General features: G+C 43.8%; 1 protein-coding gene across 1 annotated transcript in view; it reads right to left on the reverse strand.

Annotated features, from left to right (window-relative positions):
• The window catches only part of tfap2c (transcription factor AP-2 gamma (activating enhancer binding protein 2 gamma)), an 82,770-nt gene that overhangs the window by 24,595 nt on the left and 40,332 nt on the right, over positions 1 to 17,843 (reverse strand). Inside the window, exon 4 of the mRNA XM_068048765.1 lies at positions 11,097 to 11,322. Within this exon, the coding sequence (XP_067904866.1) occupies positions 11,097 to 11,322 (226 nt within the window). The remainder of the gene's footprint in view (positions 1 to 11,096; positions 11,323 to 17,843) is intronic.

Here is a 17,843-nt window from a genome sequence, read left to right on the forward strand (position 1 = left end):
AATTACTTTGACTAAAAATATGATAGCATAAGTTTAGTCATGGACATTTGATTGGTCCTGTGGCTCAGTCGGAAAAGGTAGCACATGGTGTAGCACTTCACTACACAGGCCTAGGAAGATCCTGTGCGTCTTTGGTTGGTTGATCTCCATTGGGAATGCTAAAATTAATATGGAGGTCTCCATACTACAGAGAGGAAAATCAGCCTGGATTCCTATTCATAGAATTTAACAGCACAGAAACAGGCCATTTGGTCCAACAGGTCAACGTCCCACCTTACTTCATCTAATCCTATCAGCATATCCTATTCTTTTCTCCCTCATATACTTATCTAGTTTCCCCTTAGATGCATCTATACTGTTCACCTCAACTACTCCACTTGGTAGGAAGTTCCACATTCTCACCACTCTAAGTCAAGAAGTTTTTCCTGAGTTCCTTATTGGGTTTATTAGTGACTATCTTATATTTATGATACCTAAATTTGATGATACTTTAAAAGAGAAAAGCTCACAAGTACTGGAGAGTATGTCCTTAGTTTGAAACCAGTACTCTTGAAGTTTGTCTTGTTACGATCACCTGGTTTGCATTAATTTTCTAGAGGTACTTTTAATTTGGGAATTCAATTTTTTTTAATGCAAGACAATGAAAAAACCTGGTTTGAGAATCTCGCAAACAAACCTAGGGTGGTTACAAATCAATGGGTGACCGATGTTTCTTTAGTAAGGTCATATTGGGAAGTGTAAAGAATGGGAACCCCTCTTAACTGCTTTATGGAGACGGTGCATCAGCAGCTGCCATAATCAGGGGTTTAAATTATTCATATGATTTCCCAGAACAAAGATTTGGAGTTGGCAATAATTAGTTTAAATTGCTTCCTGGGACATCCAATATGTACCGCCTTGCTATGGAGATAGATGATGCAGGGGGTGCCTGTTTTTTGATCTGTGTGCTTGCTGACACAGCCAGACAGACAGAGACAGACTAGACATTGGAAAGCTGTTGGTTTCAGACGAGGAATTGGCTTTTGGAAGTTAGTTGGACTCAGGAGCAAAGAGACCATCAGGAACCAGGAATGTTTCTGTTTTAAGGTAGGCCCGCACTCAAGCTGGGAAGTCCAGATTTGGAAGGTGATCTTGTACTTCAGAAGACAGCTGAGAAATTAAGGAAATTTAAGTGCATTCCAAAGAGCTGTGGTATACTTTGGTGAAGTGAACAAATGACCAAGATCCTGTAATATGTAGGGAAATTCTTGGGGTGGAAGTAACAGTCAAACTGGAGTGACTGTTGAGATTTAGAGTTTGAAGTATACAACGTCATGTTCTGTTAAGATTTTAAGTTTCAAATATAAATGTTCCCAAATTATAGTGTCAAGTTAGTGGTGTTTTGCTTTGTTTAACTCTTGTACAGTAAAGATTTTTATTTAAAATGTGAAATCTTGTGATGTAATAACTGGGAATTTGACTTCCTCTTTTGAAGAGTTAACAGTCCCTAACGGGATTGTAACAGGGTACTCAGAAGCTATTGCACCTCAAAATAATTCAATGTGTGAAGCTCTTTGAAAGGTTTCTGAGGGACTTGTAAAAGGGATTTCCTTTACACTCAAAGTATCTGAAAAGCTCCATCAGATTCACCAGTCCAATCCTGCAGAGCGACTGTTTCTGAGGTTATTCGTTCTGTGAAAAACTTTTGACTATTTCATTGTGAAAGTTCCAGTGATTATGACATTACATACATGGAAAGACCAGAGTTCAATTGATTAGAGAGACCTGATCAATACAGAGAGAACAAATCAAGATCTCATTTTAAAAATACATTAGTGAGTTCAAAATATCAATAAAGAGAGTAAGTTTTGGACAGAGATCCTATTTTCATAGAATCATAGAATACTACAGTACATAAGGAGCCCATTCGGCCCATTGAGTCTGTGCCAGCTCTTTTGAAGAGTAATCCAGATAGTCCCACTGCCTGGCTCTTGCGCCATATCCCTGCAATTTTTTTTCTCCTTCAAGTATTTATCCAATTCCCTCTCGAAGGCTGCTATTGAATCTGTATCTACCAGCCTATCAGGCAGTGCATTCCAAATCCCAATAATTCGTTGCAAGAAAAAACATTTTGCTCAAGTTGCTTCTGCTTCTTTTCCCAATCACTTTAAATCCGTGACCTCTGATTATTGACCCTTCAGCCATTGGAAACAGTTTCTCTTTATGTACTCTTATCTAAAACGCTCATGATTTTAAACAGCTCTATCAAATCTTCTCTTAGCTTTTTCTGCGCCAGGGAAAACAACCAGTCTATCCATGTAACTGTAATCGCTCATCCCTGGAGCCATTCTAGTTAATCCCTTCTGTACCCTCTCCAAAGCCTTCACGTCCTTCTTGAAGTGTATGCCCAGAATTAGAGACTATACTCCAGCTGCAGCTGAATTAGTATTTTAGCATTACTTCCTGGCTTTTGTACTATATTTATTTATAAAGCCTAGAGGCTTTATTAATGGCTTTGTTAACCTGTTCTGCCACCTTCAGAGATTGGTGCATAAACGCCCCAAGGTCTCCCTCTTCTTGCACCTCCCTTTTAAAAGTATACCATTTAGCATGTATTGTCTCTCCTCAGTCTTCCTACCAAAATGTATCTCACACTTTTGTGCTGAATTCCATCTGCCAAGTGTCCGCCCATTCTTGCCTGTCTTTGTTCTCTTAAAGTCTATTACTATCGTCATCACTGTTTGCTACACTTCAGTTTTGTGTCACCTGCAAATTTGAAAATTGTGCCCTTACCCCCAAGTCCAAGTGATTAATGTATAGCAGCAGTCCTAACACTGAACCTTGGTGAACTCCTCTATAGGGCGGCACAGTGGCGCAGCGGTTAGCACCGCAGCCTCACAGCTCCAGTGACCCGGGTTCAATTCTGGGTACTGCCAGTGTGGAGTTTGCAAGTTCTCCCTGTGTCTGCGTGGGTTTTCTCCGGGTGCTCCGGTTTCCTCCCACAAGCCAAAAGACTTGCAGGTTGGTAGGTAAATTGGCCATTATAAATTGTCCCTAGTATAGGTAGGTGGTAGGGAAATATAGGGACAGGTGGGGATGTGGTAGGAATATGGGATTAGTGTAGGATTAGTATAAATGGGTGGTTGATGGTCGGCACAGACTCGGTGGGCCGAAGGGCCTGTTTCAGTGCTGTATCTCTAAACTAAACTAATATACAGCCATTCACAACTCTCCGCTTTCGGTCCCTTAGCCCATTTTGTATCCATGCTGCTACTGACCCTTTATCCCACAGGCTTCAATTTCGTTAACAAGCCTAATATATGATATTTTATCAAATGCCTTTTGAAAGTCCACATATACAACATTAACTGCACTGCCCTCATCTTCCTCTATTACCTCATCAAAAAACTCAAATCAAGTTATCAAACACGATTTGCCTTTAACAAGTCCGTGCTGCATCTCCTTTATTAGTGCATAGAGACTCTTAATTTTCTCCTAGATTACTGTTTCTAAAAGCTTCCCCACCACTGCCATTATACTGATTGGCCTCTAATTACCAAGTTTATCCTTTCCCACTTTTTTGGACAAGGATGTAACATTTCCAATCCTCCAGTTCTTTGGCACCACTTCCGTATCAAAGGAGGATTGGAAGATTGTGGCTAGCACCTCCGCAATTTCTACCCTTCCCTCAGCAACCGAGGATGAATCCCATCTGGACCGGATGACTAATCCACTTTAAGTACTGTCAGTACTGCCTCTCTAGTGCCTCCTCTATCTATTCCAACAAGCTCCTCATTCCCCACAGCTTTGGCAAAGTCCTCTTCCTTGGTAAACACTGATGCAAAGTACTCATTGTAGTACCTCAGCTATACCTCCTGCCTCTACCAATAGATCTCCATTTCCTGAAATTTATATGCAAAGCAGATGAGAAGAAACCCCACACAACACGAGACACCAGCCAGATTCTAATCTAATCCTGCCATGTATCCAGTTTCATCATATTGTAGTCTGTTACCTGTCCTAATTTCTCAGATCCTTCCTCGTGATTTTCCCAATCTGCCATTAACTTTTCTGACTCAGAATTCATGGAACTTCAAGCAGTCAATTCTCCAAAAATGTCAAGTGATTAAATAATAATTTATTTTTCTGCTTGCTCTAAAAAATTTTGTAAATACCACTCAAGCTTCATAAGCAAAATCCTTCCTTTAAACATTAGTCTCCCATCGGTAATGAATAAGAATATAGGAATTCTTACAGCAGGACGAGGCTCATCCTTTAACACACATCAGCCCCACCTACCCGCCTTCTCATATATCTCAGCCTTACCTGACAGCATTAATTGCTATTTAAAAACACTTATGCTGTGTGGTTTAACAATCTTTCCTGGTAACTTATTTCATAACTCTGAAAATAATTCTCTTCTGACTTTCATTCTTATCTTATGCCCACTGAGATTTGAACCTGTGACTACAATGAATAATTTGCCCAGATCGGTTTTGTTGCATTTATATAGCACCTTCCATATTTAACCAATTCTTTAGCATTTCAGACATTGGACTGCTGTTTCCCCAAACAAATTTTCCCTATTAATACAGAGCGATTTGTAGCGAACAACCTGGCACCATCACTGGCTGGAGATTTCTGAACTTTTCCCATAATGATTCTCTTTAAAGAGCTCGGCAAATCATGTGAAGAGTTAGGCAGCATATTGGTGATTAAAAAGCTGAGACAGACCATGCTTGGCTCCTACTAAGTCCATGGAGTTGAGAGGCAGCTGCAGTGGGGCCTTTAAGGCCTGATGTTCCACCCCTTGAAGTCCAGTCAACACTGGCCTAAATCATCCCTTCGACTATTGCAAATTTGCTAGAGTTGCTTGTCCGACAGCAAGTACTGGATGAGCAGAAACTTTCTCCAGCTAAACATTGGGAATACCAAACCCATTGCCTGCAGTCCCTGCTACAAACTCTGTTCCCTCGCCACTGACTCCATCCCTATCCCTGGCCATTGTATGTGGCTGAGCCAGACAATACAACCTTTGTGTTGTATTTGACCCTGAAATGAGACTTCTGATCACATATCCACTCCATCACCAAGGCCACCTACTTCCACCTCTAACATCATCCGACTCTGCCCCTACCTCAGCTCATCTGCTGCCGAATTCTCATTAATGCCTTTACTACCTCTAGACTTGGCTATTCCAATGTACTCCTGCTTGGACTCCCATTGTCCACCCTCCATAAAATTAACCTCATTCAAAACTCTGCTGCCTGTATTCTAACTTGCACCAAGTCCCATTCACCCATTACTCCTGGTGCTCACTGACCTACATTGGCACCCAGTCAAGCAACACTTCAATTTTAAAATTCTCATCCTTGTTTTCAATTTCTTCATGGTCTCGCCCCTCCCCATCTCTGTAACCTCCTCCAGCCCTACAGCTCCTAAATATCTGTCCTCCTCCAATTTTGGCCTCTTGTGCATCCCTGGTTTTAATCATTCCACCATTGGCAGCAGTGCCTTCAGTTGCCTAGGCATTCCCTCCCTAAACCTCTTCACCTTGCTACCTCGCTTTCCACCCAAGACATGGCTTAAAGCCTACCTCTTCAGCAAAGCTTTTGGCCATTTGTCCTAATATCTCCTTATGTGGGTCAGTTGTCAAATTTTCTTTGATAACATTCCTGTGAAGTCCCTTGAGATGTATCACTGCTTTAAAGGTGCTATATAAATGCAAAATGGGGTTGTTACATTTTTCAGATTTGTCCTGTTTTGAGTTTTGATCATTTAGAAAGGGTGCTTTTTATAGTGGTGTTGCCTCACTGGTGGATCAGCCCCAATACAGTTGTGTTAAAGGAAAGCAAATGAATTTATACTTCTTACAACTGCAGGGCATCCCAAAGTGTTTTACAGCCAAAGTAGTACTTTTGAAGTGTAGTCATGGTTATAAAGTGGGACACACGCCAGCTATTTTATGCACAGCAAAGTACCACATTTGCAGGAGAGGCTGGAGGGCAACTGGCAGACTCGGTCCTGGTCCTGACATCCAGCACAAGTCACTGCATACAGGGGAGAACATTGAAATAAGAACTGTATATTGTCTGCTACTGTAGGCAGTCTCACTCTACTGTTTGCATTCAATGATCACATTCAGTTCTTTTTAAAGCTTTTTCTAAGAGGTCGGACAACCAAGTCAAAGTCATAAGTCTTAAAGAGAGTCTACAAGCAGGGTTTATTTAAAGCTGTTCAGTTACAAACACAGGGGGTGAAACTGGGCTGTACTTGTATTGACAGAAAGGCTCATTGTGCATCAGCAGCCCAGAGAGAATTTACACCGTGTCTTATTTTCTGTACCACAATAGGAAGAAGATGGAAAAATCGAACAATGTACAAGGAACTGCTGAGCTATGAGTTCAAATGGCGGAGATCAATTTCACCCCCAAAATATTAAATGTGTTGTGAAAATGTAAAGACAGAGAAAAAGAATACACTTCACTACCATGAAAATTAAACCAGCTTACTCACTTACACAATATTTGCATTTCAAATTCAAGCTTAGTTGGATTAAAGCAGACCTACAGATGGTCAAAATCCTAAACTCATGAAGATTCTGCAGTCTAAAGTCTGTCCACTTGACTGAACCTAGAACCAAAGGCTTGAGGCCACATCACACTGGTCCAAGGTAGCTCTCTCAGCAAAGGCTAAGGGGCTTTTCACACTTATGACAGTATTTGGCACCTGCATAATGAGATTCATAGACCTCAGGTCTACTGTAATGCACAAAGAACAAAGAAAATTACAGCACAGGAACAGGCCCTTCGGCCCTCCAAGCCTGCGCCGATCCAGATCCTCTATCTAAACATGTCGCCTATTTTCTAAGGGTCTGTATCTCTTTGCTTCCTGCCCATTCATGTATCTGTCTAGATACATCTTAAAAGACGCTATCGTGCCCGCGTCTACCACCTCCGCTGGCAACGCGTTCCAGGCACCCACCACCCTCTGCGTAAAGAACTTTCCACACATATCCCCCCTAAACTTTTCCCCTCTCACTTTGAACTCGTGACCCCTAGTAATTGAATCCCCCACTCTGGGAAAAAGCTTCTTGCTATCCACCCTGTCTATACCTCTCATGATTTTGTACACCTCAATCAGGTCCCCCTCAACCTCCATCTTTCTAATGAAAATAATCCTAATCTACTCAACTCTCTTCATAGCTAGCGCCCTCCATACCAGGCAACATCCTGGTGAACCTCCTCTGCACCCTCTCCAAAGCATCTACATCCTTTTGGTAATGTGGCGACCAGAACTGCACGCAGTATTCCAAATGTGGCCGAACCAAAGTCTTATACATGTCTTATACATAGACATCACATGGTTCAGTGTCACAATACCCAGAATCAGGTCTGGCTCTGGGGAGCAATCTGGCCATTTATAAGTATAATGAAGCAAAATTTAGAAACCCCAAAGTGAAATTAGCAGTCTTTAGAAGAGATGAGCCATTTGGGACATACAGCAATGAGACAGCAACTGACTGACAAACACGTGGATTATTTGTTGAGTCTCGCAGAACCACAGATGCATCATCACTATTGCCAGAGGAACACTTAAAATTGCACAGGAGCAAGAGCAGTGCCTCTGACACTTCGTTCAAACTTAGGTGAAAGATTTGAAGCATGTGCCAAAAGCAATGAAAGCACGATGGAAATGGGTAGAATGTTGGATGTAGACAATGAGCTGCACTTTCTGACACAAAGCATTTGCAAAACCACACCATGAAACCAGCGAGCAACAGAAGGCCGACACCTACTGTGTCCACGGGACCCGCTCACCACCTCTCTTGAAGGTGCCAACACTTGCTTGGTGCAGTTCCATGAGCATCAAGAGCCATCGCATAGCTCACACAAATGACCATTCTTCATGTGCGAGCCCATTCAGTGTGTGCTGGTTGGCTGCTATACTGCGAAGGGCATCACAATCCTCAACTCAAGGAACATCCACAGATATGTACTTTCCATTAGAGTTACTAGACAGTGATCAGGAGCAGTATCCCTGACTAATTCTCCCACTCCCTAGTCTAGAGATGCTGAGAACAGCAGTGGCATCACAATCAATTCTCATAAAATCACAGCACTGCTGTGTTCGAGCAAAGATAAACTTAATACAAGAGCAGCCAATGGAGGCCAGCATTAACTCAATCGTGCTCAATTTCTTGTCCAATTGATGAGTATATATTATTTGCAAATGCTCAAGTGATACCATAAAGATCAGAGAAAAGTCAAAATTCGATCTATGGGATTTTACAGCACAAAAACGGGTCATTCGGTCTACACTGGTGTTTATGCTCCACACGAGACTCCGGCCATCTAACCCTATCATTCAACTCCTTTCTCCCTCATGTATTTATCTAGCTTCCCCTTACATGCACCTATGCTATTTGCCTCAATTACTTGTGGTAACAAGATCCACATTCCCACCTGATGATGGGTCACTGACCTGAAACGTTAACTCTGCATCTCTCTCCACAGATGCTGCCTGACCTGCTGAGTATTTCCAGCACTTCCTGTTTTTATTCCACATTCCCACTACTGTCTAGGTAAATATCTTTCTCCCGAGTTCTCCATTGAATTTATTGGTGACCATCTTTTATTTATGGCTCCGAGTTTTGGACTCCCCGACAAGTGGAAACATCTTAACTAAAATTATTAATGGTTTAATAGACCTCAAATAGGCTGCCCTCAGCCTTCTCACTTCTACAGAAAAGAGCCCCCAGCCTGTTCCGTCTTTCCTGATAGTTATAATCTCTCAGTTCTGGAATCATCCTTGTGAATCATTTTTTGGTACTCTCTCTCTGGAGCCTCAATGTCCTTTTCATATTATAGGCCAGAACTCTGCACAGTACTCCAAATGTGGTCTAACTAAGGTTCTATACAAGTTTAACATAACTTCTCTGAAGGAAGAATAACTATTAAGTTAAAAATGTCACAGTGCCAAGGGGCTTAGGTAGAAATCACACATGCATTAGCCATTCAGTAGCCTTAGGTCAGCATTGTGGGTTCTGGAAAGTTCTCCTGGTAAACCAGGATGAAATTAGGAATGATTCAGTAGATGTGCAGAGTTTTCAGTAGAACCACAGCAACATAGAGGGTTGTTCCAGAGACCCCAGGTGTGGTCATTTGCTGCATACTTTCTACTCCAGATAACAATGCACCGGGAATGGTGATGTGGGACTTGCTCTTTAAGTGCATTAGCTTGGCTCAGTTGATAGCAATCTTCCTGTGGGTCAGTGCAGATACTACCCTTTGGACAAGATGGCAAAGAGCAGGAAGGTCTCCTGGTCAATATCTTTCCCTAAATAAACATCACCAAGACAAGGTTCTCCTCGACGATTTTGAAATATTGATCTCACAGAATTGCTACAATGTTGAATTATATTGAGGTCTCAGTCGTGGCCCAGTGGTTGCACTGAGTTAAAGGTTCTTCGTTCAAGCACCACTTCAGAGACTTCAGCCCATGATTCAGGCTGACACTTTAGTACAGCACTGACAGAGTGCTGCACTGTCAGAGGTGCTATATTTTGGATAGATGCAAAAGATCCCATGCAGGATTCAAAGAGGAGCAGGGGAATTCAGGCCAATATTTATCCCTCAATTAAAAGTCACTAACTCAGATTACAAAAGCCTCCCAGTTTTTCCATCACAACTTCCAACCCAGTGCTTCCAACATGTCTTCTTTGTTCCTTATTCGAAGATTCCCCTTCACCGTCATTGACAGGGCCTTCAACCAGGTCCATTCCATTTCCTGCACTCCTGCTTTCACCCCTTCCCTCCCAGAACAACAATAGGGTTCCCCTTTTCCTCACCTTTCACTCCACTAGCCTCCACATTCAGTGGATTATCCACTGTCAATTTCTGCCACCTCCAGCATGATACTACCACCAAACACATCTCCTCCCCTCTGCTTTCAGTATTCCAAAGGAACTATTCCCTCTGCGACATCCTGGTCCACTACTCAATCCCCCCCAGCACCCCTCCTCTTCCCATACAAGCACAGGAGTTGCAATACCTGTCTTTTACCTGCTCCCTTCCCATTGTCCAGGGTCTCAAACACTCCTTCCAAGTGAAAGAACAATTTACTTGCGTTTCTTTCAACTTAGTATACTGTATTCATGCTTATGATGCGGTCTCCTCTACATTGTGGAGACCAAACGCAAATTGGCTGACTGCTTTGTGGAACACCTCCATTTGGTCTGTATGATACAATAAGCATGGCCCCAAGCTTCCGGTCTCCTGTCATCTTAAACTTTGCCTCACTCCCACTCTGACCTTTCAGTCCTCAGCCTCCTATACTGTTCCAATAAAGCTCAATGTAAGCTCAAGGAACAGCACCTCATCTTTAGACTCGCCATTTTACAGACTTCTTGACAACATTGAATTCAACATTTTCAGATCATAACCTTTGTCCCCAATTTTTGGACGGAGCTGTTTAGTGATGATTCTGCTATTTCCATTTACACTTCCTCTAGACCCATATTTTTGTTCTTTATTTGTCCCATTACCATTTTCTTTTGCTTTGCACCATCAACCTTTTTATCATTTAATCCACCTACCACCATATCATACACCTTTCCTTTTGTTCTTACCCCCACCTTCTGTACTTGCTTAAAACCTGTTACATCTTGAACTTCTTCCAGTATTGACCAAAAGTCATTTCCCCGAAACATTAACTGTTTCTCTCTCCTCACCCTGGCCTGCAGAATACTTCTAGCATTTTCTGTTTTGTGTACTAAAGCAGAGCATCTGGGCATTTATCTCATTGCTGTTTCTGGGAGCTTGCTGTGCACAAGTTATCTGCCATGTTACCTACATAACAATAGTGACTACACTTCAAAAATACTTCATTGGTTGTATAGTTGTTTGGGACTTCCTGAGGTCATAACTAGGTGCTATAGAAATGCAAGCTCTTGCTTTCTTCTTTATATAACAATTATTACACTCCAATCAAAGCAACTCACTGAATGAGTTCCAAAAATGCTGCCAATCTTAAAGTACTTATTATAAAACACCCCTCTATTCCCTCCCAAAAAAAATAATTAACAGCCGGCTTCCTTCTACAGTTTGTCTGCTCACCTCCGCAGGACTCCCCCTAGAAGCGATGCATTCAGACACTCGGGTGGAGACAAGCGTCTCTGGACTTCTGCCACCGTCACCTTGTACTTGGATGTAGAACTCAGGAGTGAGAGCCGACCAGGAACTGAACAAAACACTTCATTGGGATTGGTAACTCCCGCAGTCAAACTTTCCTTCTGGTAGGTCAATGTAGACAATGCTGTGCTTTTGGACATTGATATTGGCCCTTGGAAAGGAAAAACATAATGTTGGTTAGTTGGCACAATAACAAAAGGACACCAATAATGTAAGTTTGGCTGCACTTAGTCCTGTACCAGCCAAAAATAGAATGGGCAGCTTTACAGCCTTGAGCCCCATATTGACAACAGGTGGGAGCTGGGTATTTTTATACTCCACAATGGGTTATGCATTTCCAACATTTTGCCAACTATGTCAGCTTACAGGAAACTGAGAGTGTGCATCCTTTAAGGGAGATAGGGAAGGAGTTTGAATTAATTATTTGAGACATACCAATTGAAAAACACATCCAATCAGAATTCAGAAGAACTCAAAGTATTAGATTGTACCATTGCAAACTCAACCATGGCAAGACTCCAGCTTAGGAAGCCTGGCTGAAGCAGCAGAGCTAAGTCAGAAACTAAAGCTCAGATGTTATGGTTCTGTTATACAATTGTATTGACAGACTTCTAAACCTCTCTAAAGTTGGAACCCAACTCTAGCATCCAAACAAGCAGAGCCTATTCCACAAGGGAACAAGCAGGCACCTGCCACTAAGTCACTACGAGAACACTGTCATTTTTTGCCTATCCTTCCATCCACAGCTCAATATGGAGCATTGCATGGAACGACTTGCATTTATCTAGTGTCTTTAGCATAGTAGAATGCCCCAAGGTGCTTCACAGGAACATTACCAAAAAACATTTCATGCTGAGCCATATAAGGAGATATTAGGGCAGATGACCACAAGCTTGGTCAAAGAGGTAAGTTTGGAGGAGTGTTTTAAAGGAGAAAAGAGAAGTAAAGAGGCGGTGAGGTTTAGGGAGATAATTCCAGAGCTTATATGTCCTCGATAGCTGAAGGCACAGCCATCAATGCTGGAGTGATTAAAACTGGGAATGTGCAAGATGCCAGAGTTGGAGGAATGCAGGTATCAGAGGGTGGTGGGGCTGGAGGAGATTACAGAGGTAGGGAGGGTCAAGGCCATAGAGGAATTTAGAAACAAGGATGAGAATTTTAAAATTGAGGCATTGCTTGACTGGGACCAAAGTAAGTCAGTAAGCACAGGGGCGATGGGTAAACAAGCCTAATTGCAAGTTAGGATACAGGTAGCAGAGTTTTGGATGAGCTTAAGTTTATGGAGGGTCGAAGATGAGAGGCCGGCTGAAGTGCATTGACATAATCAAGTATGGAAGTAATAAAGGCATGGCTGAGGGTTTTTGCAAACACAGATGTACAAATGATAGCCTTAAGCTAATCCACATTGATAAAAAACCTGCATATTCTTATCTGGTAGGAGAACAAATCTAAAGATGCTATGAAGTGTCATGAGGGGTGAAATTATAAACACCCTGGGCCTAATGGATGTTTTCTGCTCTCAAGAATTCATGTATTTTATTAGCCTGACACAGGAGAACCAAATTGAGTATGTGCATGGTTAAAGCAGATATTTTAAATAACCCTTCCGAATGAACTCTGGTTGAGGGAGGAATGTTGACACGGACTCCAGGAGTACTCCCTGTTCTTCTTCAAATAGTTCTAGGTCTTTAACATCCACCTAAACAGGAATACAGCCCAATGTCTCACCTGAAAGAAACCGCCTCTGAAATTGTAGCACTCCCTCAAATACTGCACTGGAGTGCCACTCTGGAGAATAGAACTGATATACCAAATAGAGTCATAGAGAAATACAGCACTGAAACAGGCCCTTCGGCCCACCGAGTCTGTGCCGACCATCAACCACCCATTTATACTAATCTTACATTAATCCCATGTCCCCTACCACAGCCCCACCTTCCCTCAATTCTCCTACCACCTACCTATACTAGGGACAATTTACAATGGCCAATCTACCTATCAACCTGCGAGTCTTTGGCTGTGGGAGGAAACCGGAGCACCCGGCAGAAACCCACGTGGTCACAGGGAGAACTTGCAAACTCCGCACAGGCAGTACCCAGAACCAAACCTGGGTCGCTGGAGCTGTGAGGCTGCGGTGCTAACCACTGCCAAGAATAACCAGGAATGCATTGTGGGTGCACTTTCTCGATAGCATGATTTCCTAATTATACAAGCTTAAACAAGTTTCCAGCTTAGAGGAGAAAGGGCTACCAATCATGCTCATCTGACACACAAGACAAGTCAGAAAGGCATGTTATTCACACTCAAAGAAGTGAAGTGAAGTAGCAGCAGTGTGACTCAGTTTGAGTCACACCATCACATTTTTTGGCTATGAATGGGAAATACTTGTCCAATTCTTTGATGAAAATTGTGTCCCATTAAAAACGCCCAGTAGTATTCTTCAGTCTATTAAAGACAATATCATGATATCCACCAAAAAGAGGAGTGATCCACTCTGTTCCTGTGAACTTTGGTTAGGCAACACGAAGTATTGTGTTCAGTTCTGGTTTCCATACTACAAAAATCACTGGAGAAAGTACAGGAAAGATTTACAAGGATGTTAGCAGAAATGAGAGGATGCAACTATTAGGAAAGACTAAGCAGGCTGGATTTTTTACCCCTCAGGAAAAGAGAAAATGGAGGAAACTCAATAGGTATTTTATATTATGAAGGAGTTCGACGGCATGGATGTGGAGAAACTGTTTCCACTTGTGGGGGAGTCCAGAACAAGCTGACATGAATTTAAATAGTCACTAACAGATCAAACATACAATTTAGGTGGAATATCTTTACACAGACAGTGATGAGAATGTGGAACTCTGTCACATGGGCTGGTTGAAGCAGAGAGCATTAATGTATTTAAGGGGAGGTTTGATGCAGACATGAGGAAAAGGGAGTGGAGGGATGTGAAAGCATGATGGGAAGAGGACACGAGAGCAGGCAGAGGTTTGTGTAAAGTATAAACACTGACAGAGCAGTTGGGCCAAATGGCCTGTTTCTGTGCAATTCTATGTAGTTTAACACACAGAAACCCACAAACAATACAGTCAAGGGTCTGTTGGATCTAAGGAACAGGGGGAAATACTAGCTTTGGTGTCTTGTAAAACAGACGTTCCAAGCCCTCGTTGTCCCCAAGCATTATCAGGTACTGGACTTCCAATCAAAAGGACCGAATATTGAATCTCAGCTTGGCTGCCACTTGAACTTTCCTATTCTTGAACAGGTTCCACCAATTGACAAGTGGGTTTTGTTTAGGTGAGCCACACAGGGAAAAGCTCAGAAGGTCTCAGGGTCAATCCCTGGTCAGTGCTGAGTTGTCTGTGACTCAGACAATGTGGAGGCAACACATGTGTATCAGAGCTTTGCCCACCACCCTCCCAGCACCATTGAAACATCTAGGAAGGAGCTGATGGATTTGTAAGCTCTTTCACGTGATGCAACCATGGTGTCGCAGTGAACATCCTAAGGTCTTTTAATCTCATCCCTCACTGCTTGTATACCTCACTCAATAGACACAAATGGCCTCACATCACTAGCTCTTTACTATACAATGCCAATGCAAACAAAAACACCACAAGGAGATTGAATAATTACAGTCACGGGGTTTAAAAACAGGAGGTAACAGATATAAACCATCTAGACACACCTATGCATGTCAATACTCTGCAAGTTATCTAAAAGCTTTATTCACATCTTCGCATCAAGCCAGTGGAAACCTAGTCTGTAATCATTTTATACTTTGCTCATTGTGTTGCAAGCAACCAATCTGATACCATTAAAATTAAGAAAGCAGGAACACTTGCATTTATCTAGTGTCTTTTACAACCTCAGGAGGTCCCAAAGCACTTCACAGCCAATGAATTATTTCTGAAGTGTTGTCACTGTTGGTAATGCAGCAGCCAATTTATGCACAGCAAGAACCCACAAACAGTAACAAGGTAATTACCAAACAATCTGTTTCAGTGATGTTGGGTGAGGGATAAATAAATAAAGAGACAGACATCAGCCAGGACATCAGTAAGGACTCCCCTATTCTCCTCAAAAGCACTACAAGATGTTTTACATCCATCTGAAAGCAGATGGGGCCTCTGATGTCTCACTCAAGACAGCACCTATGACAGCGCAGCACTCCCTCAATATGGTTTATTCGCTGTAGTCGCTGGAGTAGGATTTGAATGCATGATCTTCTGCCTCAGAGATGAGAGTATACCCATGGGCCACAGCTGAACATCAAGCCTTCATGATGAAATAAATGGCCTTGTGGTTAAATATAAACCATGCCCCACATCATTGAATGGTACCCAGTAACCAAACTTCTTTTTTCCTGCATCTGAAAATGATTGAGGTGATGGCTGAGGCGCAGAAACATGTAGCCAAGGTGGGCACCAAGAAAGCCCTGAGTAAAGTCACAGCAAAGGAGGGCAAGAGGTGGAGAAGGTGGAGGAAGCAGAATTACTCTTTCTACATCAACAAGTCAATGAAGCAGATTCACCTGAATACCGGCATCTCCAAAGGCCACAAGCACCATGAACTCCCCTGTGAATGATGTTTGACAGCATCGCGGGTGAGGCTTCCCACCTGGCCTATTTCAACAAGTGTTCAACCAGCAGAACCAAGTAAAACTCCACAACGGACAGGAGGTAAAACCACCAAACTATCCGATGGCCTGCACACTTTTGCTGCTGTAACAACAATGCTCGAAGATGATTGGAATGATACACAAGACTGCGTACTCTAAATAACTAACTACAGCAGCTACAATACTCACGAAGCAAAGTGGGTTCTCAATTGAAAATTACCTTGTGCATGAGCACCCAGTAAAGCACTGAGCCCTCTAGATTGAGAACATTCTGGTTTTGTCTCCCAGCTGTGTGATCCGATCTCAGCCAAGGTAGCAGCTGTGATGCGATGATTGATCTGAGTGTTTTTTTGGGCCACAGAAGGGAGAAAGAAATCCATCCAGGGCTCCCAGCCCTAATTACCATCCAGCAACCCCTAGCTGCCTGGTGAGAGAGTATAGAGGTGCAGTGAGGACAGAACCAAGCTTGGCTGTGATCGGATAAACTGCCAACTGGCACTCAGGGTGCTGGGTCACACATGGTGTGCAAGAAAGAAAACCATGGAACTGAGCCCAGCTCGAGTCAGGGCAACAGAGGAGAAAATAAGGAAATCTTCAGGGAGGCACATCTCAACATGCAGCCTCTTTATTTTGACCATAAAATACATCCCCCAGGGAATAAGACAGTGAATTCCAACATATGTGAGTCTCTGTTATTGAACATTCATTGCCTGAATACAGGAAAAGCTTTTAATTGCAATTCACCATGGCAACCAAAATAGGCTTTTTATTGGTGGATGAAAAGAAGACCAAGGTCCATCTAGTTCACCTTCTACCATTCTGTTATCACATCAAAAAATCATAGAAATTAACAGCACGAAAGGAGGCCATTCAGCCCATCAGGCTCTAGCTGGCTGACAAGTAGCCATCCAGCCTAACCCCACTTTCCAGCTCTTGGTCTGTACCCTTGCAGGTTACGGTACTTCAAGTGCATATTCAAGTACTTTTGAAATGTTATGAGGGTTTCTGCCTCTACCACCCTTTCAGGCAGAGATTTCCGGACCCCCACCACCTTCTGGGTGAAAAGATTTCCCCTCAAATCCCCTCAAATCCCCTCTAAACCTGCTACCTCTTACCCTAAATCTATGCCCCCTGGTTATGGACCCCTCAACCAAGGGGAACAGGGCCTTCCTATCGGCTCTGCCTAAACCCCTCAATTGTACACTTCAATTCAGTTTCCCCTTAGCCTCCTCTGTTCCAAAGATAACAACAGTAGCCGATCTAATCTTTCCTCAAAACTTAAATTCTCCAGTCCAAGTAGCATCCTCGTAAATCACCTCTGTACCCTCTCCAGTGCAATCACATCTTTCCGACAGTGGGGTGACTAGCACTGCACACAGTACTCTAGTTGTGGCCTAATTGGGGGAGAGACAGAGACAGAGAGCGAGAGAGAGAAATAGGGGGGGGGGGGGGGGGGGGGAGACAGAGAGAGAGGGGGGGAAACAGAGAGAGGGGGGGGAGACAGAGAGGGGGGGGGTAGATTGAGAGGGGGGGGGGAGATAGAGAGGGGGAGACAGAGAGGGGGGGAGACAGAGAGGGGGGGAGACAGAGAGGGGGGGAGACAGAGGGGGGGGAGAGACAGAGGGGGGGGGGAGAGACAGAGGGGGGGGGGAGAGACAGGGGGGGGGGGGAGAGACAGAGGGGGGGGGGAGAGAGACAGAGGGGGGGGGGGGAGAGAGACAGAGGGGGGGGGGGGAGAGAGACAGAGGGGGGGGGGGGAGAGACAGAGGGGGGGGGAGAGACAGAGGGGGGGGGGAGAGACGGGGGGGGAGGGAGAGACGGGGGGGGGAGACAGGGGGGGGAGACAGGGGGGGGAGAGACAGAGGGGGGGGAGAGACAGAGGGGGGGGAGAGACAGAGGGGGGGAGAGACAGAGGGGGGGGAGACAGAGAGAGGGGGGGGAGACAGAGAGAGGGGGGGGGAGACAGAGAGAGGGGGGGGGAGACAGAGAGAGGGGGGGGGAGACAGAGGGGGGGGAGACAGAGGGGGGAGACAGAGGGGGGAGACAGAGGGGGG

Source organism: Heterodontus francisci, chromosome 16, assembly GCF_036365525.1.
Source record: "Heterodontus francisci isolate sHetFra1 chromosome 16, sHetFra1.hap1, whole genome shotgun sequence".
Lineage (NCBI taxonomy): Eukaryota > Metazoa > Chordata > Chondrichthyes > Heterodontiformes > Heterodontidae > Heterodontus > Heterodontus francisci.